This window comes from Lacerta agilis, chromosome 4 (genome assembly GCF_009819535.1).
Source record: "Lacerta agilis isolate rLacAgi1 chromosome 4, rLacAgi1.pri, whole genome shotgun sequence".
Taxonomy (NCBI): Eukaryota; Metazoa; Chordata; class Lepidosauria; order Squamata; family Lacertidae; genus Lacerta; species Lacerta agilis.
The window spans coordinates 3,430,458-3,453,635 of NC_046315.1; the positions used below are offsets into that span (position 1 = coordinate 3,430,458).

General features: G+C 47.8%; 1 protein-coding gene across 1 annotated transcript in view; it reads left to right on the top strand.

The window, feature by feature from the left end:
* The window catches only part of STARD10 (StAR related lipid transfer domain containing 10), a 78,697-nt gene extending 59,746 nt beyond the window's left edge, over positions 1-18,951 (top strand). The window contains exons 2-6 of the mRNA XM_033145914.1: positions 8,046-8,193; positions 10,102-10,205; positions 12,639-12,756; positions 16,353-16,405; positions 18,699-18,951. Coding sequence (XP_033001805.1) covers positions 8,046-8,193; positions 10,102-10,205; positions 12,639-12,756; positions 16,353-16,405; positions 18,699-18,926 — 651 coding nt within the window. The 3' untranslated portion in view covers positions 18,927-18,951. The remainder of the gene's footprint in view (positions 1-8,045; positions 8,194-10,101; positions 10,206-12,638; positions 12,757-16,352; positions 16,406-18,698) is intronic.
* Positions 18,952-23,178: the final 4,227 nt, after the last annotated feature.

Sequence of the window (23,178 nt, forward strand, 5' to 3'; positions counted from 1 at the left end):
TGGTCATGTCGTGCGGATGCCTGATTATCATCTTCCAAAGCTACTAGGTAAAGGTAAAGGGACCCCTGACCATTAGGTCCAGTGGTGTCCAATTCTGGGGTTGTGGCGCTCATCTCGCTTTATTGGCCGAGGGAGCCGGCGTACAGCTTCCGGGTCATGTGGCTAACATGACTAAGCCGCTTCTGGCGAACCAGAGCAGCGCACGGAAACGCCGTTTACCTTCCTGCCGGAGCGGTACCTATTTATCTACTTGCACTTTGACGTGCTTTCGAACTGCTAGGTTGGAAGGAGCTGGGACTGAGCAACGGGAGCTCATCTCGTCGCCGGGATTCGAACCGCCGACCTTCTGATCAGCAAGCCCTAGGCTCTGTGGTTTAACCCACAGCGCCACCCACGTCCTACTCTACTCTATTCCAAAGCTACTACTCTATTCCAAACTTAAAAATGGAAAGCGTATTGCTGGTGGTCAGCAAAAGAGGTTTAAAACTGTCTCAAGGCAAACCTAAAGAAGTGTAGTATAAACCCCAACAATTGGGGAACACCGGCCTGCGAGCACTCCAATTGGAGAACAGCCTTTACCAAAGGTGTCATGGGCTTTGAAGATGCTCGAACTCAGAGCACAAGGGAGAAACGTGCTAAGAGGAAGGCACGCTTGGCAAACCCTCACCGTGATCAACTCTCGCCCGGAAACCAATGTCCCCACTGTGGAAGGACGTGTGGATCCAGAATTGGCCTCCACAGTCACTTACGGACTCATTGTTAAAACCGTGTTTATGGAAGACAATCTTACTCAGCTACGAGGGATCGCCAAAGAAGAAGATGTAGCACACAGAAAGTCCCAGGTTCGATTCCCTGCATCGCTGTTGAAAATAACGTCAGGTCCCTGAAGATTTGCAGAGAGAGGGTTGTTGTGTTGCGGCAAGAGCCGTTTCCAATTCTCCGCCAACAGCGCAGTTAAACAGTGGAACTCATTGCCACAGGAGGCGGGGATGGTCACCGCCTGGGATGCTTTAAAAAGAGAATTAGGCATTCATGGAGATTTGCCAGAATGGCTATGCTCTCTGCCTCCCCCCTTGGAGGCAGCAGTGTTTCTGAATCCCACTTTCTGGAAACCACAGGAGGGGAGAGTTCGAATCCCACTTGCAGGTTTCCCATTTGGGGCACCTGGTTGGCCCTTGTGAGAACAGCATACTGAGTCCTCTTTGAAGAGGTTGGGGGGCCAGATAAGGAGCTCCTTGCCCTGACCCAGGAGCCAGACTCTGTTTTTCTCCTTAGGGTAGTCGGGTCACAGGGATGGCAATTTTTTTTAAAAAAATATATATTTATTAACTATTTCAAAACATCAACAACATACAAACAACATACAAATACACTACAATACAACAATTACAAACAAACTACAATAAAAAACAAAAACTTGTTCATATAAACTGCTACTTTCCTTAACATTGTAACTTGACTTCCTCACGTCTGCCCTTCCTGCGTTCATTGTCTCACATCTTTAGTAATTTCTCTACATTGTATTAACCTTATTTTACAAACCCTATCGAATTTTTTTCTAAATATTACAGTTATACCTCGACTTACAAATTACTCGACATATGAATTTTTCAACTTACGAATGAAAAAAAGTGCCCGCACGCCTACGAATTTTTCGACATCCGAAGGACATCCGTTGGCGGTTTTAGATGCATTTTACTCGACTTACGAATTTTTCCAAATTTTTCGTTTCCAATGCATTCCTATGGGGAAATCGCTTTTTCCGACTTATGAATTTTTCTACCTATGAATATGCATTCAGAACGGATTAAATTCGTAAGTCGAGGTATCTTAATTCATTATCTCCCAATTCCTTAACACTTAACATAATTCTAAATCTGCAGCCTGACTGTTCCAGGTTACATCTACATTTCAATCTTACAATCTTACTATAATTTTTAAAATACAATTTAAACTTCTTCCATTCTTCTCCCACCGTGTCGTCCCTCTGGTCACAAAGCTTCCCGGTCATCTCAGCGAGTTCCATATAGTCCATCATTTTCATCTGCCATTCTTCAATCGTTGGTAATTCTTCTGTCTTCCAGTTTTTAACTATCAAAATTCTAGCTGCTGTTGTGGCGTACATAAATGTATGGGGTGGCAATTGAATGGAGTAACATTCAGGACAGAGCGATGAAAATAGCTCCCTTACGCAGCAGACGGTTAACCCGTGGAACTCCCTGCCACAGGAGGCAGAGGTGGCCACCAACCCAGATGGCTTTGAGAGAGGACCAGACAGATTCTGGGAGGAGGAGAGGTTCTGTGGTTGTCTGTGGTTCCGTGAAGAAATTCTTTCTTTTATCTGCCCTGGATGTGGGGAGCGTGCCTCACACCCGTGTCCCGCTTGTGGGTTTCTGGAACAGGAAGTTGCGCTAGATATGCCTCTGGTCTATAGTCTGACCCAGCAGGGCTCTCCCTATGCTTACTCAACAACAATTTTTATCTCTGGGCGAAAGCAAGAGACCGTGTTGAAATACGCCTCTCAAGAGGGGGGGGGGATATTGCATTGCAGAAGTTAAATTTCTGATAATTTGAGGCTGAAAGCTCTTGGATTTCCTAACGTTGTAGCACTTTGTAGAAATCTTTTGTCTGATCCATGGTGCCTATTTGATTTTTCCGTGGAGAGCCCGTTTTAAATATTTGAGTGTAACGTGCAGATATAATTAAAATTGGACTGTGTTTGTGTTTGTGTGTGATGGGGGAGCGGTGGCAAATGGCTCTTCTGTTTGTTTGTTTGTTTGTTTGTTTGTTTGTTTATTACGAATGTACAAAGACATACACATACATTACTTATACAAAACACAATACATATGCAAAACACTTACATAAATACATCCATATCTTCCATGCTCATTCTTCGCAAAATATCTTTTTATAACAATGACTAATTAAGAATTATATTCATACTTTTTAGCCATCCGTTCACAACAGTAAGGCTAAATTATTGGATAGCCTGATTCTTTGAGTTCCCTGTCCATCTCTTCATTAAATTATTGTTATGTACTGAGTTGAATAGACCTTCAGGAGCATCCCGGAATTAGCCAATCACGTGGGGCCCATTGTGTAAATAGTGTATATAAAGCAGACGTTTTGGGGGAACCGCATTTCCTCACGACTACGAGCTGAATAAAGAGCATGAAATTCACACTTGACTCCGAGTATATTTCAAGAGGAGACTCTTGAGAGTCCCATGGACTGCAAGAAGATCAAACCTATCCATCCTTAAAGCAGTGTTTTTCAACCTTTTTTGGGCAAAGGCACACTTGTTTCATGAAAAAAATCACGAGGCACACCACCATTAGAAAATGTTAAAAAATTTAACTCTGTGCCTATATTGACTATATATAAAGTAATTCTCTTGAATAGGAATCAAATAAACAAATTTTTCCCACGGCACACCAGGCAACATCTCGCGGCACACTAGTGTGCCACGGAACAGTGGTTGAAAAACACTGCCTTAAAGTGATCAGCCCTGAGTGCTCACTAGAAGGACAGATCCTGAAGTTGAGGCTCCATTACTTTGGCCACCTCATGAGAAGAGAAGACTCCCTGGAAAAGACCCCGATGTTGGGAAAGATGGAGGGCACAAGGAGAAGGGGACGACAGAGGATGAGATGGTTGGACAGTGTTCTCGAAGCGACTGGCATGAGTTTGGCCAAACTGCGAGAGGCAGTGGAGGATAGGCGTGCCTGGCGTGCTCTGGTCCATGGGGTCACAAAGAGTCGGACACGACTGAACGACTGAACAACAACAACAATATTTCAATTATGAAAAATGATTATTCAAAATAGAAAAAAAACACATAAAAATGTGACACAGACCTCAATTACCTTATCGTTATTTCATCATTCCTTAAATTTTTTATATCCTTTTATTTCTGAAAATAACAAGAGTCATTCCAAAGCTATAACTGTGTTGGTTATTCCATTCCTCAATCAATTTGTTTCTCAGATTATCTTTTATCTTTTTCTGAAAGATATGGCAGCTCTGTATATTCTAGAGTTTGATAAAGGCGTTCTTTTCTGCTAGGTATTATTGCACTTTTCCAATTAGACCCTATTAATGCTTTTGCCGCTCTTCTTACAGGAGGGAGCGTCTCTCTATTAAGCTGCAAATTTCATTTCTTCCTTCTCATTTCCTTAGCCTGCCTTCTGGCCACGCAAGCGCCCCCAACCCCAACCCCCCAGCAGCAAACAATAATTAAGATAAAGTTCACATCAACAGTACAACACGATGCCATGTGTGTGATAGCTGTAAATCAGAATTTGCATTGTTGTGTTTACATGAAAGATTTTTAGCTCGAGACGTTTGGGGAGGAATGTAATTCCCCCAATTAAGGAATGAAAAAGCAAACTACATGAATATGCAATTATGGATAAATTACGCTGTAACTAAAGGAAGAAGACATCATCTGTTACTGTGATAATTGGCTTTGGTTTATCGAATTATTGGAACAACAAGGCAGGCGAGTGTTATGTATTGAAGTTCTCACCCTAGGCCACTAGGGGTGTGTGTGTATATAGTTCATTCCGCTGCAGTTTTCACTCAGGTCCGCACACGCAAATGAGGGATTGAAAAGTGACGTTCAGGGATTGGGTAACTACAGAAAGTTGTTACTGTTGCTTTGTAGCTGAGTTCTATATAAGCAGGCTGCTGAGCCCTTCGGCTCACTTCTGTTCCAGCCTGAGAATAAACAAGAGCTGCTTGGAAATCACTGTGTTGTCTGCTATGTTCACCCACTATTTAATAGCGAGCATTTCAACTTGTTGACAGTGAGGCTGCAATCCTGGCTTACTTACTTGAGAGTAAATTCCATTGATCTTGGGGGGGACTTACTTCTGAGTAGCCGTGTGCCGGATTGCACTGTTATCATGGTCATGGAACCACAACTGAAGTATGCCTATGGTTGTTGTTCAGTCATTCAGTCGTGTCCGACTCTTCGTGACCCCATGGACCAGAGCACGCCAGGCACGCCTATCCCTCACTGCCTCCCGCAGTTTGGCCAAACTAATGTTAGTAGCTTCGAGAACACTGTCCAACCATCTTGTTCTCTATCGTCCCCTTCTCCTTGTGCCCTCCATCTTTACCAACATCGGGGTCTTTTCTAGGGAGTCTTCTCTTCTCATGAGGTGGCCAAATACTGGAGCCTCAACTTCAGGATCTGTCCTTCTAGTGAGCACTCAGGGCTGATTTCTTTGAGAATGGAACGGTTTGATCTTCTTGCAGTCCATGGGACTCTCAAGAGTCTCCTCCAGCACCATAATTCAAAAGTATGCCTTATCTATAAACATTGTGATTATGGTGGGACTACTTTATGTATATTTCCAGATGTTTCTCTTATGCAATTTTAAAAATTCTCCCCACTTTCTTCAACAAGGCCTCTGAGGCAACTTTATTGAGATGTTGAAATGCAGATTTATTAAAATGTTGGTAGATGGTTAATTGGAGGGAAGATTATTCCAGTGTTTTTCAACCTTTTTTGGGCAAAGGCACACTTGTTTCATGAAAAAAATCACGAGGCACACCACCATTAGAAAATGTTAAATTTTTTTAACTCTGTGCCTATATTGACTATATATAAAGTAATTTTTCAATTTTTCCCACGGCACACCAGGCAACATCTCGCGGCACACTAGTGTGCCGCGGAACAGTGGTTGAAAAACACTGAACTAGAATACCCCACTCCCAATAATCTCAGTGACCTGTTGTAAACTTCATATAGGATAGGGACTTAATTTGCAAAGCTCCCCAAATTTTCCTGCCAATTTTGCACAGACATTTTAAGCTGAATTTAATTTTCAGCTCTGCCTTTTTTAAAAAGATGCACTCCAAGAAATGTTGCCTTCTGTGCAGCTTTTAATGGTACAGAAATCCCCTCCAGTTCTGAACCAGGTACACAGCTGACAACTCTTGCTGCTCCAATTACCGTTTCATCAAAGCCTGTGATGTGTTCACACCTGCCTTCTCAAACTGCAGTTTGTTCTTTCCAAGTATTTCACTTTTACTCTACTTGCATGCAATTGCCTCAGAGATTAAGGCGCTACTGAACTTTTTGGACTCATCTCCACATTGAGAATAAAGTAAAGGCTCTGCCACATTATAGTGGGAATATGCTGTGCCTATTAAGGGGATGAGAAGGATTCTGCCTTTGAAAAGGAAATGTTGCCTAACTACTCAGCCCAGGAGGAGGGAGAGGAGATAGAGATGCATTCCTAAAGCATTTGTACTGACTCTTGCAATGATACATTGGGGGTACTCCTGACCATGTATATTCATCAGGAATAAGGGTATACCTGGCAGTCCAGTCCCTAGTAAACTGCTAGGGAAAATATGTCATTGTAATGGTATAGGACAGTGTTTTTCAACCTTTTTTGGGCAAAGGCACACTTGTTTCATGAAAAAAATCACGAGGCACACCACCATTAGAAAATGTTTAAAAAATTAACTCTGTGCCTATATTGACTATACCGTGTTTCTCCTAAAATAAGACACCGTCTTATATTTTTTTTCGCCCAACAAAACACAGTATGGCTTATTTTCAGGGGATGTCTTATTTTAACCATGTCACATCGGTACGCTGCATAGCCACGCCTCTCCAGGCTGTTTTAATGGGAGGTACCACGTCACTATGGCTTATTTTCGGGGTATGGCTTATTTTTGGGGAACGGCTTATATTTCGCAAATGCATAGAAATCCTGCTATGGCTTATTTTATGGCTATGTCTTATTTTAGGAGAAACAGGGTATATAAAGTAATTATCTTGAATTTTTCAATTTTTCCCACGGCACACCAGGCAACATCTCGCGGCACACTAGTGTGCCACGGAACAGTGGTTGAAAAACACTGGATTATTCTGCCAAAGGGTGCTCTGAAGGGGGAATACTTCTTTCAAAATTGGACTTGCAGGCATCGCACGGCTCAGCTCTGAGACAGGAAACATTTTCCAAGTGGGATTATTTGTCTCGTTAACATGGGGGTCTTTCTTCCCCATTTACAAATAACAAAGATTTAGAAAAATGAATGCATTCAACAGCGGTGGGTTCCCTCACGATTGAGAATAGAGGTTCTATATAGCCTTGAATGTAGGGATGAGGGTGGCGCTGTGGTCTAAACCACAGAGCCTAGGTCGGCGGTTCGAATCCCCGCGATGGGGTGAGCTCCCGTTGCTCGGTCCCTGCTCCTGCCAACCTAGCAGTTCGAAAGCACGTCAAAGTGCAAGTAGATAAATAGGTACCGCTCTAGCGGGAAGGTAAATGGTGTTTCCGTGCGCTGCTCTGGTTCGCCAGAAGCGGCTTAGTCATGCTGGCCACATGACCCGGAAGCTGTACGCCGGGTAAAGCAAGATGAGCGCCGCAACCCCAGAGTCGAAGGTCAGGGGACCTAATGGTCAGGGGTCCCTTTACCTTTAAACCTATCCAGCTGCTTTTTGCACTGGCGTGCTTTCGAACGGCTAGGTTGGCAGGAACAGGGACTGAGCAACGGGAGCTCAACCCATCGTGGGGATCCGAACCGCCCATGAAAATAGGGACCTCCTATTCCATCCCCTCCAATGTTTCTCCCATGAAAATAGGGACCTCCTATTCCATCCCCTCCAATGTTTCTCCCATGAAAATAGGGACCTCCTATTCCATCCCCTCCAATGTTTCTCCCATGAAAATAGGGACCTCCTATTCCATCCCCTCCAACATTTCCCCCATGAAAATAGGGACGTCCTAAGGAAAAGTGGGACACTGTGGGGTAAAATAAGAAACTGGGACGGCTTCTGTAAATCTGTCCCTGGAAAATAGGGGCACTTGGAGGGGTCTTGCATCATCCAGCCATCTAGGGTTGGGAAAGAGACCCCCTGCCTGAAACTCTGAAGAGCCTCTGCCGGTCAGTGTCGACCACACCTGATCCACATGGCCCAAGGACCACAGGTGACCCTCTCCAGCTTGGAAGGGATCCGGCGGGCATCAGTGCCGGCGTTTGCGCTGCTGTTGGGTCTCTGACGCCCCGTTTCTCTTCAGTGCAGGATAGAGTGCAAGGACGTCGCGGCAGAAACCCTCTATGACGTCCTTCACGACATCGAGTACAGGAAAAAGTGGGACACCAACGTCATCGAGACCTTCGACATCGGCAAGCTGACGGTCAACGCCGATGTGGGATACTACTCCTGTGAGACGCTAGGGGGGTTGTGCGGGTGGCTATTTTCTAAGGGCAGCTTTCGCCAAAGACGGGCGTTCCAGATGTTTGCAGCTCCTGTCAGCCGAGGCTCTCGGGGGCTGCAGCCCAAATTGTCTGGGGGGCCCCCCCAGGTTTGGAAAGGCAGGCTGCCACCGGTTGCCGTTATTTAGAGCCATCAGTTGCCTGGATGTTTATGCCCAGATGTTTTGGCCTCCCCCCAAAACAAAGCCCAGCTGTGCTGGCTGGGGTTGTTGGGAGTTGCAGCCCCAAACATCTGCAGGGTGCCAGCCCAGCAGAGCCATATCTAGGGGTCCCTCCTGAAACTGCAGCTGTGTTTAGATCGACCCCGGAAGAGAGGGCTGTTGATGGTTTACTAACTAGCAGCCTATTCTGTTCAGTCCCGGGGGGCGGGGGCGGGGGCGGGTTCCTTGCTTCCGTCCCTCCCACACCTTTGGGGTGATGCCGACAGCCATCTAAGGAAGCTTCACATGCTCAGAGGGCATTGGGATTCCGGATCGTGGCCTTGTGGCTGCAGTGCCTCCGCCAGGACATCACCCTTAAGGCAGGGGCGTAGCAAGGGGGGGTGGAGGGGGCGGGGGGCCCCGGGCAGCGCCCCTGCTGGGGGTGACACTTCGGGGGCCCGCCCCCTGGGCTTTTAAAATAAAATAATTATTATTTTTAAATTTAGGCTATTTTCGGCGCAGCCGGGGTGGAGCCGCAGGGGCGGCCAGCGAGGGGGCTCCGCCCCAGCAGCGCTTAAAATAGGCCCTCCTTCCAGCGGCGGAGCTCGGCATGGAGGCAAGGGGCGGGCCAGCGAGGTGGGGTGCCACCCCCTCCTCGCTGGCCCGTCCCTTGCCTCTATGCCGAGCTCCGCTGCTGGCTGGCTTGCGGAGCCAGGGCGTGGAGAGGGGCGGGCCAGCGAGGAGGGACGCCCCTCCTCGCTGGCCCGTCCCTCTCCCTGCCCCGACTTGCGCTCCGCCAAGGGAGCCCGGGCGGCGGATTCGGGAGTCTTTGCAGCCCGCAGAGACTCCCGAATCCGCCTCCCGGCACCCCTTCGTGCAGCGGCTGCTCACGCGGGCACGAGCAGCCGCGACACGAAGGCGTGCTGCCGCCGGGTGGTGGCTTCAGGAGTCTCCCTCATGACGCACACACGCACACACCGCGATGCCCTGCCCCCTTAAGGCACAGGGCGTTTAACTTTACTCCTCTATGACAACATCAAACATCAGGCGTGCCCAATGGCGTCTGCAGGGAACCATAGGAGCCAGCTCCGAGGGGCTGTGGGAGCTTTGGCCCCCTCCCCCGTAAAATATTCGAGGGGCCGGGCCCCCACACCGTTCAAATGGTGTGCGCGCACTGTGCCATGTGATTGATTATGTGGGGGCGGGACGGACCCTGGGCCCCCTCAATATTTTATTCAAGTTGGCCCCACCGCACCAAACTAACCTGCAAGCTTCCCCTGCAAGTTTAATTTGCATGCATTGAGACACACTTTGGAAACTCCCTGCCTAGTGAAATCCGCCGGGCGCCTCCCCTGCTTCCTTTTTTTGGCATTTGCTAAAGGCGTTCTCCTTTTTGCAAGCCTGCCTAGAGGTTTAGAACGTTGGTGTGTTTTCAGTTCATCGCTGTGTTCTTCTTGTTGCTTTATTTTAAAAAAGCGATCGCTTTTATTTGTTTTCAGTTATAACCTTGGTGTTTTTTTCCCTACCCTAAGCCGCTTCGAGGGTTTTTTTTCCCCTCTGCACAACCCAGAGGCATATAATTTTTGGTGTGGAATTATAAATACAGGATAGATTTGCTGCAGGGAGCCGGCCGAGAGTTGTCAGTTGCAAGCCCAGGATGTCTGTTTGCTTCACCTGAGATGACGTTTCCTCTCCGCTCCCCCCGCTTTCTTTGCAGGGAAGTGCCCCAAACCCTTGAAGAACCGAGATGTCATCACCCTGCGCTCTTGGCTCCCCATGGGCAACGACTTCATCATCATGAACTACTCCGTCAAACATCCCGTGAGCGACAGCCTTTTTCTGGAGAGGGGGCAGCGAGGAGGAGGGGTGTGCATGAACCATGCTTTGTACACATGTGCTAGAGCTGGGGTCAGCAAACTTTTTCAGCAGGGGGCTGGTCCACTGTCCCTCAGACCTTGTGGGGGGCCAGACTATCTATCTATCTATCTATCTATCTATCTATCTATCTATCTATCTATCTATCGACATACATACACAGTGGTACCTCGACTTACGAGCGACTCGACTTCCGTATTTTTCGACTTCCGAATGACCTCCGGAAGCGAAAAAATGGCCGCCGCTTCCGAAATTTCTGACTTCCGAAGGGAAAGCAGCAGCACGATACCTCGACTTACGAAAATTTGAATGCGCTTTTTTCGACTTCCGGATTTTTTCTCCCGTTCCGAAGGCGCGCTCGTATGTCGAAATCTTCGTAAGCTGAAGCTGCCATCTCGGAACAGGGAAAAAATTTACTTTCGTAAGCCGAGGTACCGCTGTATATATTTGAGGGGGGAAAGTGAACGAATTCCTATGCCCCACAAATAACCCAGAGGTGCGTTTTAAATAAAAGGACACATTCTGCTCATGTAAAAACACGCTGATTCCCGGACCGTCCACAGGCCGGATGTGGAAGGAGATTGGGTCGGATCTGGGCCCCGGGCCTTAGTTTGCCTACCCATGCGCTAGAATTTTAGGTGCAGCAGAAATTCTAGGGTTGAGCTTGCAGTTATAGGAAAAGCTAAACATTGTTATTTGTTAGAGGGGTTGCCTGTGGGTTTGTGTGTGGGGTTTTTTTTCGGGGGGGGGGCGACCTTGCTTTTTCGTCTGTTTTATTTTCTTTGGGTCTCAGCGTTTCGACCATTTTGGGGTGTGGGAGTTCTGAGCGTTGTCAGGGTTTCTTCTGTGAAATGGGCATTTTGGGGTGCCCACGACTCTTCCTTTAGGAGTGTGGATGAGTATATATTATTTTATATATATCATCCCAGCTTGTGTGAGCAAGCTCCAAACTTAGCAGAGTTACATTCCCTTCTAAAACACAGCGGAAAACGGTTGCATAGGCTTCCTAGAGCCTCTATAAAAGAAATATATATTCCTGGTATATTTCCCCTTGTTCCCTCTTAAAAGCAAAAAGACACAATACAGTACTGATTATTAGATATAATAGAGTTTACTCACAGACATCCAAGAGTCACAGGCTCAAAGAGGCATATGAACTTAGATAAACATATTTACATGTGGTGAAGCTGCTTCCATAAGGAAAGAAGCTTCACTTCTGCTTCTCTCAGCTGTAGGCTGAGAGAGCATCCTGCTTGTTCAGGAGACGAGGCAAAATGGGCGATCTACTTTGGGATCTGGTTCCCAGGTAAGACCACACCTACTTCTGATTCCTGTACCTCAGTCCAGGTAAACAGGAAGTTAAGCCTGGAGGACTGAGTTACCTTCATGTCCTCTCTAGGAGTGTTGTGTTTGGCTGCTCTGTGTTTACATCCCACACCCCCCAGCCCTCAAAAAAGGTTGGGGGCTCCTAAATTAATATAATGTAATTCCTTTTTTTTTTTTTTGCCCTGACCCTCCAGTGGACCCCTTAAAAAACCTGGAAACTGAAAGAAAGAACCAAATAAGGAAATTCAGGGGTTTTCAGGGAATGTTTTTCTGCTCTGAATATGCCGAGAGACAGAAGTTGGGTCCACTCAGCCAGAGCCTTTTCCCCAATGACATTTTCTCGCCATCACCTAAACATGAGAAGGAAAACATGAGAGTGAGAGTCCTCTTCCCTCCCATGGTTTCCAGCAACTGGGATCCCCCCCACCCTCAACACCCCATGCAACTCCCACAGGGAGGTCTAATATAATAATAGTAATAATAGTAATAGTAATAATAATAATAATAATAATAATAATTTATTTTTATACCCCGCCCATCCGGCTCAGTTCTCCCAGCCACTCTGGGCGGCTCCCAACTGAATATTTAAAAACACAATACAGCATTAAACATTAAAAACTTTTTTTCTAAACAGGGCTGCCTTCAGATGTCTTCTGAAAGTCAGATAGTTGTTTCTTTCCTTGACATCTGGTGGGAGGGCGTTCCACAGGGCGGGCGCCACCACCGAGAAGGCCCTCTGCCTGGTTCCCTGTAGCCTTGCTTCTCGCAGCGAGGGAACCGCCAGAAGGCCCTCGGAGCTGGACCTTGGTGTCCGGGCTGAGCGATGGGGGTGGAGATGCTCCTTCAGGTATACTGGGCCGAGGCCGTTTAGGGCTTTAAAGATCAGCACCCCCCCCCCAAGCACATATTTCCCCTAAATTAACTCCAGATTTGGAGAGAGGAGGGAGCTCCTTGCTGGCAGTTTGGGAGCTGCAAGTTTGGTGGTCCTGGCTGGATTATGGCAGAGTTCAATTTCACTAGTGTTTTTTCTTTTTTCTTTTTTCCCTTCCCCAGAAATACCCTCCTAGGAAAGACATGGTGAGAGCCGTCTCCATTCAAACTGGCTACCTGATCCAGGGAAAAGGAGAAAAGAACTGCAGCCTCACCTACCTGGCCCAGGTAGACCCCAAAGGTAAGGTCCATGAAGAGCCACGATTTCTTGGGCGGTGGCAGTGACGTCCTGGCTCTCTGTTAACAGTGACACAACTTCTTATTTTGAAATAAGCTTCTTCCTTGCTCCCGGACAGTAAAGTAGAGTAAAAATCATGGAATTCTTTCTCTCTGCAAGAACGCACACACATGCATAGGAAAACAAGGAGAGGCTGCTGGATCAGGCCAATGGCCCATCTAGTCCAGCATCCTGTTCTCAAGGGGTGGATCAGATGCCCTAAAGGGAAATCTACAGGATTCGAACACAAGACCAACTCTCGCCTCCTGTGGTTTCCAGCAACTGGGATTCAGGGCTCAGCCACACTTAGCTTTGCTCTGCATTTCTAGGCACAGTTGCAATCTTTCCAGGTCTGCTGCGTTCGAGCAAGTTTCTGTCCCCACCCCTTTCTCTGCAAAACCCCCCCCCCCTGCTCTTTACTCCTGAATTGGCAGTCTGCGGAAAATCCCAATTGCTGTTGGTTCTGATTCAGGGGTAAATATTGGGTTTTCTTGGGGGGGGGGGGAAGCACTCGGACATGGACTGGGAAAATGCGGACCTGAAAAGGGTGAGATCAAAGGTCGTATTTTTTGCTCCACAAGACACACTTTTTTCCTCCTAAAAAGTAAGGGGAAATGTCTGTGCGTCTTATGGAGCGAATGCGTGGTCCCTGGAGCCAAATTGCCCAGGGGCCAAAAGCAGATTGTGCTTTCCCCCCCTTTTTTTTACAAAGAGAGAAGGGGGTGTTGAAAGGAACCCGCTGAGCAGCTGATCAACAAGCGGCCAGGAGAGAGATAAGGGTCGCTGGCTCCCTTTCCAGCCCCACCCCCTTGCCCAGGCCTCCATTGTTGAATATTTTTGCAGACGGGGGCTGTTTTTCCCCCCAGCGACTTGTGAATGGCTGGTTAGATTATCTGTCTGGGAACTGTAGAAACGGCTCCCTTTTCTTTCCTAAAGAAGCTGCAGAACTGTGAGTTGAACCCCATAAAAACGGGGCTGATCCTCAAAAAAACAGGGCTTTTCCCTTTGCAAAAGAAGCTGCACAACTGTGAGCTAGTCCTCAAAGAAAAACAGGGCTTTTCCCTTTGCAAAAGAAGCTGCACAACTGTGAGCTGATCCTCAAAAATACAGGGCTTCTCCCTCTGCAAAAGAAGCTGCACAACAATGAGCTGTTCCTCAAAGAAAAACAGGGCTTTTCCCTTTGCAAAAGAAGCTGCACAACTGTGAGCTGATACTAAAAAAAAACAGGGCTTTTCCCTTTGCAAAAGAAGCTGCACAACAATGAGCTGATCCTCAAAAATACAGGGCTTTTCCCTTTCCGAAAGAAGCTGCATAACTGTGAGCTGATACTCAAAAAAACAGGGCTTTTCCCTTTGCGAAAGACGCTGCACAACCGTGAGCTGATTCTCAAAGAAAAACAGGGCTTTTCCCTTTGCAAAAGAAGCTGCACAACTGTGAGCTGATCCTCAAAGAAAAACAGGGCTTTTCCCTTTGCAAAAGAAGCTGCACAACTGTGAGCTGATCCTAAAAAAACAGGGCTTTTCCCTTTGCAAAAGAAGCTGCACAACTGTGAGCTGATCCTCAAAAAACAGGGCTTTTCCCTTCGCAAAAGAAGCTGCACAACTGTGAGCTGATCCTCAAAAAACAGGGCTTTTCCCTTCGCAAAAGAAGCTGCACAACTGTGAGCTGATCCTCAAAAAAACAGGGCTTTCTCCCTTTCCTCCTCTAAAAACTAGGTGTGTCTTATGTTCAGGCGCGCCTTATGGAGGGAAAAATACGGTAAGTGTGAATGAACCCTCTGATACTCTGCTTCCTCTGAACTTGGAAGCAGAGCATAGCTATCCTGGCTAGGAGCCACCGATAGCCCTCTCCTCCTCCATGGATTTGTCCAACTCTCATTTAAATCCATCCAGCTTAGTGGCCATCACTGCCTAAGGGGAGGGAGTTTCACAGTTTGACTATGCGCTGCGTGAAAAAGACCTTTTTTTTTTTACTTTTGTCCCGAATCTCCCATCAATTGATGCAATTGATAAAAGCGCCAACCAATTATGCAAGAAATATTGCATAGTTTATGGTCAGGGTTTAGGGATGGTTGTTGCAGAATTATTCAGGCTATTTTTAGCAAAGCAGGGAGAGGAGGAAGCGGGGCCGGAGCCTCGCTCTCTGCAGCCTCCATTAAATCCTCTCTCCAGCTTTGCCCCTAATCAGCCGTGTCTGAGCCCATAAAGACCCTTCTCTTGTTTTGACCTTGGAGTCAGTCCAGGCTGCCAAGAGCACAGCCTGTCTGCAGCGGAGCCCCTGTGCCGTTCGGCATTGCAGAATTTGCTAAGCGCCGGCGATTGACGCGGGGAGTTTGCAGGCACTAAAGCTGGGCAGATTTGGGAGTTATCCCTTTTTTTTTTAGTCCTTTAAGCACAAACTCCAGCTGTGCAGAGAATTTCTGCCAGCTCCGGAGAATATGAATCTTTTGGAAAGGTGAAGGACACTGAGGACAATAAGGACAGGAAAAGAGCTTGCTGGATCAGGCCAGTGGCCCTTCTAGTCCAGCATCCTGTTCTCACAGTGGCCAATCAGATGCCCTAAAGGGAAAACCACAGGATTCGAACCCAAGAGCCCTCTTCCCTCCTGCAGTTTCCAGCAACTGGGATTCAGAAGCGTTGCTGCCTCTAACTGTGGAAGCAGATTACAGCCGTTCTGGCTAGTAGCCTCCGATATCCCTCTGCTCCTCCTCCTGAATTTGCCTAATCGCCTGGAGAAGAAGAGACATTTAAGAGGCGATGTGACAGCCACCTTCCAATATCCGGAGGGCTGCCATGTAGATGCTGATGGAGACAATCCATTTTCCATTGCTGCAGGCTCAGAATGTAGGACCTACATGAGCATGTTCAAATCACAATGAGTTACCGTATTTTTTGCACCATAGGGCGCACCTTCTTTCCTCCTCTAAAAGCCCTGTTTTATTGAGGATCAGCTAAAAGTTTTGCAGCTTTTTTTGCAAAGGGAAAAGCCCTGTTTTTTTTGGAGGATCAGCTAAAAGTTTTGCAGCTTTTTTGCAAAGGGAAAAGCCCTGTTTTTTTGAGGATTAGCTAAAAGTTTTGCAGCTTTTTTTGCAAAGGGAAAAACCCTGCTTTTTGAGGATCAGCTAAAAGTTTTGCAGCATTTTTGCAAAGGGGGAAACCTTGTTTTTTTGAGGATCAGCTAAAAGTTTTGCAGCTTTTTTGCAAAGGGGAAAAGCAAAGCTCCTTTTGCAAAGGGGGGAAAGCAAAGAGGAAAAGCCCTGCTTTTATGGGGTTCAACTCACATTTCTGCAGCTTCTAAAGGAAAGGGAGTCTTTTCTACAGTTTCCAGACAGATAATCTAATCAGCCAGTCACATGTCGCTGGGGAAACAAACAACCTCCCTCTGCAGCACATTCCACAATGGAGGCCTGGGCAAGAGGGCGGGGCCGAAAGGGAGCCGGGGACTGTGTTTCCTTCCTTCCTGCATTTTGTACTCCTTTCTCGGGTGAGTGGGTGGGTGTTTTCTTCTCCTTGGGGCACGGGGCTGTGGTCACACTCTAAAAACTCTTCTCCCTTCCGCAGGTTCTTTGCCAAAGTGGGTGGTGAACAAGTCCTCTCAGTTCCTCGCTCCAAAAGTAAGTCAGGAAAATCGTCCCGCCTTCCTCTGCCTCTTTTGTTCCCCCCAACTGGCTGCCGGTTTCCATATTTCAGTTTACCTGCCAGTCTCATCCTTAGGCTCTCCACGGAAACCTCCGATGAAGGAGATCCGTTGTTAGCAGTCGGGGGCCTTGGGACAGCCGTGACCCCGGGAAAACACCCATATAGTCTCTGTGCATTTTGGCTGAAACCACCAAGGGGGGGGGGGGAAATGAGATTTTAACAGCGATCGCTGTTTCGTCCCTGCCCAAAGCACCTGCGATGAAGCCTGGGCCCACATGGGCTAGGTCTCCGGGCCGCCGAACGTGAGGCTGGCATTGTGCTGGGCTATCCTTCGATGTTGACACCCACGGAGGGTACCTGAGGGCGCTGCGGTCTCCCGTGGCCTGAGCAGGTCACCCTGTCGCCCCGTCGCTTTCCTTTTCCATGAGCCCATCGCAGGATTAATTAGCCCTGTTGCTGAGATGTCATGTGAAACCTCACCATGGCACCGGAGAACAGAGAGCATCGGCGAATGAAACAATACCTCCATTTAATTAAAAAAAAACCAGAACTGCAAGAGAGAGAGAGAGAGAGCGCATTTGTTCTTCGCGAGCATATTAGCTTTCCAGAGAAAGAAGGCGTCTTGAGTTCTTCTGGGGTTCCTGCCCAGCAAAGGAGGCCTGTTTTTTTTGAATTTCATTTCATTTCATCGTCTGGGGATTTATTTTTTCCACCTGGGGGGGGGAACAGATGACAACAACGCTGTTCTTTTGCTTCAGAAATCGAGGTGGGTTATGAGATCCAGAAGGATGTGGGGTGAAATTGAACGCATCAGCCCTGCACATGTCCAGACAGATGCAGTTTTGTGGTCTTGAACAACAACAACAACAACAACAACAACAACAACAACAACAACAACAACAACAACTTATTTATACCCTGCCCATCTGGCTAGGTTTCCCCAGACACTCTGGGCAGCTCCCAACAAAATATTAAAAACACAATAAAACATCAAACATTAAAAGCTTCCCTAAACAGGGCTGCCTTCAGATGCCTTCTAAAAGCCAGATAGTTGTTTATTTCCTTGACATCCGATGGGAGGGAGTTCCACAGGGCGGGTGCCACCACCGAGAAGGCCCTCTGCCTGATTCCCAGTAACCTCACTTCTCACAAGGAGGGAACCGCCAGAAGGCCCTCGGAGCAGGACCTCAGTGTCCGGGCTGAACGATGAGGAGATCGTTGTTGATTTAGTTCACAAAATTTATACACCGTTGGATTGTTTAATTGTTGTTGTTGTTGTTTATTAAATTTTTTAAAAATAAAAAATTGTCCAGTAGCACCTTAGAGACCAACTATGTTTGTTCTGGGTATACCTGAAGAAGTAAGTATCTGGGCTAGGCTTGTCTAAACAGAAATGTTCATAGGTGAAAAAAATAGAATCGGAAGAGTTGGAAGAGACCCCAAGGGCCATCCAGTCCAACCCCCTGCCAAGCAGGAAACACCATCAAAGCATTCCTGACAGGTGGCTGTCGAGCCTCTGCTTAAAGACCTCCAAAGAAGGAGACTCCACCACACTCCTTGGCAGGGAAGGCTCCTGTTTGATTTCAACAGGCAGGGAGTTCCCAAGGGCAGGCAATGCCACACGACATAATCAATTCCTTACAACCGGATAGCTCAGCTGGGTAGAGCCTGGTGCTGATAACTCGAAGGTTTCAGGTTCGATCCCCATAAGCTGCATATTCCTGCATTGCAGGGGGTTGGACTGGATGACCCTGGGGGGTCCCTCACAACAATTCTATGCTTCTGAGTGTTTATACACTGATGCTAGAGGCCTGAGAGCCAAGAAAAGGGCGAGCAGGAGTGCTTTGTCTTAGGTGACCTAGCGGGTGGAACGGAAACCTGGTGGAACAGAGAGAACCGGTGGATTACACAGATCCGTGGCCAGCTCCTTCCGTGGAGGTTTTTAAGCAGAGGTTGGGTGGATGCTGGATGCTGAGATTCTTACCTGGCAGGGGGTTGGACTGGATGACCCTCAGGGGTCCCTTCCAACTTTACGATTCTACGATTCTATGAGCACGGCTTGGACCCTGACGCTGGAGCCGAAACTTTATTTGCCGAAGGGGAAGTAGGCCGCTAGGGATAGAATAGACTCTCAATCTCAGGGCTGCGAGTTCGAGTCGCACATTGGGCATTGCAGGGGGTTGGACTAGATGACCCTGGGAGGTCCCTCCCAACTCTAGGATTCCACGGCCGGAGCTGCTTCCTCTTCCCCTCTCTCTTCCCCTCCAGGCGATGAAGAAGATGCACAAGGCTTGCTTAAAGTACCCAGACTGGAAGCAGAAACACAACCCGCATTTCAAGCCCTGGCTGTATCCGGAGCAGAACACCCTGGCCAGCCTGGCGCTCTCGGATCTGGCCATCCAGCACGCCGACTCCCTCGAGAACATCGACGAGAGCAGCCTCTCCGAGACCAAAGACGACCGGGGGGAAGCCAGCGACGAGGATAGCGTCAACTGAGTGCCGCCGCCGGCCTGCCTCCCCTCCGCATTCGCGCACCCCGGCCTTTGTTTTGTCTGTGTGGACCCAGGCCTCGGCCAGACGGGGTTTGCTGGCTCTTTCGGACTACAACTCCCACGGCGCCGGCTGGGCCTTCTGGGAGTTGTGGCTCAAAAGAGCCGCGGGGCCCCAGCTCGCCGAAGGCCGGCGACACCAACGCAGTTTGTGTTTTCCGAAAAGATACCTCCACGCCTGTCTGGCACGCTCAGCGGGAGCAAAGGGGGTTGGGCTAGATGACCCTGGGGGGTACCCTTTGCTCCTCCCCCCCAGTTCTATGATCTCCATTCACAGCTATAGCAAAGCATTCAGTTGTCCCCTCTCTGGGTGCTTTGGACTATAATTCCCAACCAGGACAGCCTTATGATGCCGTGGCTTATGGCAGCTGCGGAGTTTGGGCTCTCAAATTTCAGCGGCGCACTGAGCTGCGCCAGAATCCAGTCCCCGCCCCACCCTGCCTCTTGCCTCCCGTCGTTTGTCATCGTAGCGGCGCCCTCTCAGCTCAGCGCCCAGTGCAGGCGAACCGGCCGCGCTCCCCTAAATCCACATCTCTCTGGTGGGAGTTGTAGTTCGAAGCAGCTTGGAGGGCTCCCGGGTGCCGGAGGCCGGCGTAACCAATGCAGTTGATGGCTTTTAAACCAGTCGATCTCTCCAGACGCTTTGTGCTACAGTTCTCACCGGCCCCACCTGAGACAGCCTTAAGAGGCCACGGCTGGTGGGAACTGTAGTTCGAAACATCTTGAGGGTGCCCAGTTGGCTGGGGAATGGGTGGCGGAAATGAGACTTTTCCTTTGACGGCGAGCGGCAGACCAGGTGTCCTTCCCCCTTTTCGGTTCCGAGTCCGTCCAAACGACTGCCTTGCTCCCGCCGGGAAAGCCGACAGACCCCTGCCCTGCCCTCGGTTTTCAACACGCAATTTAAACCGAACCACAATTCTGTGGGTGCTTTGAAATGGCCTGCGTGCGAGAGAGCGCTGCGGTTCCTCTCCAGGATGGGCGGAGAAGCAAATTTCTAATTTTATACTCCAGATTGCTGCCCCCATTCCCCCCCCCCTCCAAAACCATCCGGATTTCAGTTCCTTGCCATGGCTGGTGGAGCCCCTCTCTCTGCAAATCTTGTCCCCCCCCCTGCCCCGCCCCGCGGAGGTAGCTAAAGAAAACACTCTGGACGTTCCCAGGAGCCTTGTCTATCTATCCGTCTGGTTCAGTGGCTGCTATTTCTCACTCTTTTCTGTGTTACTCTCCATAATTGTTATCAGAGCTGCCTCTTGAGGGTTGGGGGGGGGGCGAAGTCTTTTCTTTTTTGGTGTGCTTGTGATGGCCGTGGAGGGAGCTTCTGCTTCTGCAGGAGGGGTGCGGGTGCCTTTTCGCGATAGGTTGGGGGGCCGAAGTCTCCCGCAGGCTTCCTCCTTCAAGCCTGTTGCCTTCCTTCCCCCCCCTGCAAAATCTGGAAGCCTGGCAAACGGGGCAGCCTCTTGTGTGGCACTTAGCCGCTCACAGATCAGGGGTTTGAAGACTGTTTTATTTGGGTGGGTGGGGGGTCCTTGAAGCCCCTTTTGCATTTCTGGGTGGGGGGTTTGGGTGGGGGTTTGGGGCAAAAGAAGAAGAAGAAGCGAGATTTCATACGTTGTTATCGGAGCCGTTTATTTCAAAATAAAAGAATTCAAGCAAGGCTGCGTGTCTTCTCTCTTTGCATCGGAAGCGACCGGGATAGCTCAGTTGGTTGGTGCTGATAATGCCAAGGTTGCAGGTTCAATTCCCGTGTGGGACAGCTGCATATTCCTGCATCGCAGGGGGTTGGACTAGATGATCCTCAGGGTCCCTTCCAACTCTATGATTCTATGAGTTCTATGAGATAAAAGATCCGGAAACCGAGCCTTGTGAGGAACGGTTGAGAGAGCTGGGTATCTTTGGCCTGCAGAAGAGGAGACTGACTGAGAGGCGATATGAACCGCCCTGTGACCTTTGGATGAAAGGGGGGATGCGGCGATTCTTTGCTGGAGCTTCCCACGTGTAAGTCTAGGCCACCTACACGTGGGATTCCAGTTGCCGGGGATAAGCGGCCAGCACCTCACATGCGTATAAAGCACGGGCGCCGGCCGAGCCTGCGAATGAAGCGGCCGATAATTCTGGAGCATAAACTCTCACCGGTCCGCCGTCCGCCGGGCTGAGTCTGAAGGTGCGTGAGTTGGTTCGGATGAAAATGCCTCGTGAAAGTGACTACAAACACTTGCGACCTCCTAAGTTATTGGCTAAAGTTACGTACCCAAGCATTAAGGCTAAATAGACCCCGAAAATTTTAAATCAACCGTAAATAAAGACAGACACAGATGTTTCTTTGAATGGCTTCGGCTGACCCGCATAGGCTTTCACACTTCACTGTTCCTAGCCCTATACTAAGCTTTCCCTAAACTAACAGTCCCTGCACCGCCAAATCTTCCGCAATGCTAATAATAATAATAATAATAATAATAATAATAATAATAATAATTTATTATTTATACCCCGCCCATCTGGCCGGGTCTCCCCAGCCACTCTGGGCGGCCTCCAACAAATACCAAAATACAATACAGAGTCACAAATTAAAAACTTCCCTAAACAGGGCTAAGGCTAAATAAAGCTATACCGAGAAATCTTCCGCAATCTAAGCCTATGCTAACCTAAAACCTAACTAAACCTTTACCGAAGGATCTTCCGCAAACTAAATCCTAACTAAATCCTACACGCGCTTCCAACCCGTCCAGCCCGCTTCCCAAAACCCCTTAAACTAAACTGTAAGAAACTAAAAGGCGAAAGACCTAAACAATACTGAACTAAGAATGAACATGCCTAAGCGGGGAGCCTCAGCCTTTTATTGATAACCAAGTGTGACATCACGATCAATATATTACCAATAGAAATGCTGTTGCTGCCCCCGAAAAAGGTGGGAAGCAGAATAAACGTCCATTGACAACTTCAAAAACCTCTGGAACTAAACTTTTTAGGCGGAGTTATCTCAGTGGCAAAATGCCCACTGAGTTTTACTTTTACTTTCACTTTTAAACGGAAGGATACGAAAAGTAGTGCATAAATGATATTAATATAAACAAATAAACATGGATTCAAAAGAATCCACGAAGTGTATTCCCACAGGGGTACATTAATTTAATAAATATATGAGAGACACCTTCAAAATATCTCAAGGGCTGTCACCCAGAAGATGGAACAAGCCGTGGCGATGGCAGAAACGAGGGCGTTTTCTGCAACCAGAGTGAAAACGTCGCTGGGACGTGGCCGCCAGGACCCAACATCCTTGCAAAAACATTTTTTAAATTTTTTTTTATTATTTTATTAAATTGATTATAAGCAAGGATTGTTGTTGTTCAGTCGTTCAGTCGTGTCCGACTCTTCGTGACCCCATGGACCAGAGCACGCCAGGCACGCCTATCCTCCACTGCCTCTCGCAGTTTGGCCAGACTCATGCCAGTCGCTTCGAGAACACTGTCCAACCATCTCATCCTCTGTCGTCCCCTTCTCCTTGTGCCCTCCATCTTTCCCAACACCAGGGTCTTTTCCAGGGAGTCTTCTCTTCTCATGAGGTGGCCAAAGTAAGGATAACAGTATTCAAACAAATTCAATAAAACAGTATTCAAGCAATTCAATAAAAGGGACAAAAAGAAAAGTTGAGTGTGGTCAGGAGATGAAAGGGAAACATTTAAAGAAACGTGTACAAAAGAGGCAATGTGGCAGTATGCCAAGATATGGCATAAACATTGGATCACAAAATCTCATAATCAAAAATAGCACCAGATTATATCATATTTGGATGGGAAACTTTTCATTTCTTTTGTTAAAGGTATAATACTTGCGCAACATTAAAAAAATATTCACCACCCCTCAAAGTAATAATAATAATAATAATAATAATAATAATAATAATAATAATAATAAAAAATACAGGTGAAACTCGAAAAATTAAAATATCGTGGAAAGGTTCATTTCTTTCAGTAATTCAACTTAAATGGTGAAACTAATATATGAGATAGACTCATGACATGCAAAGTGAGATATGTCAAGCCTTTATTGGTTACAATTGTGATGGTTATGGCGTACGGCTGATGAGAACCCCAAATTAACAATTTCAACTTTGGGGTTTTCATCAGCTGTACGCCATAATCATCACAATTATAACAAGCAAAGGCTTGACATATCTCGCTTTGCATGCCATGAGTCTATCT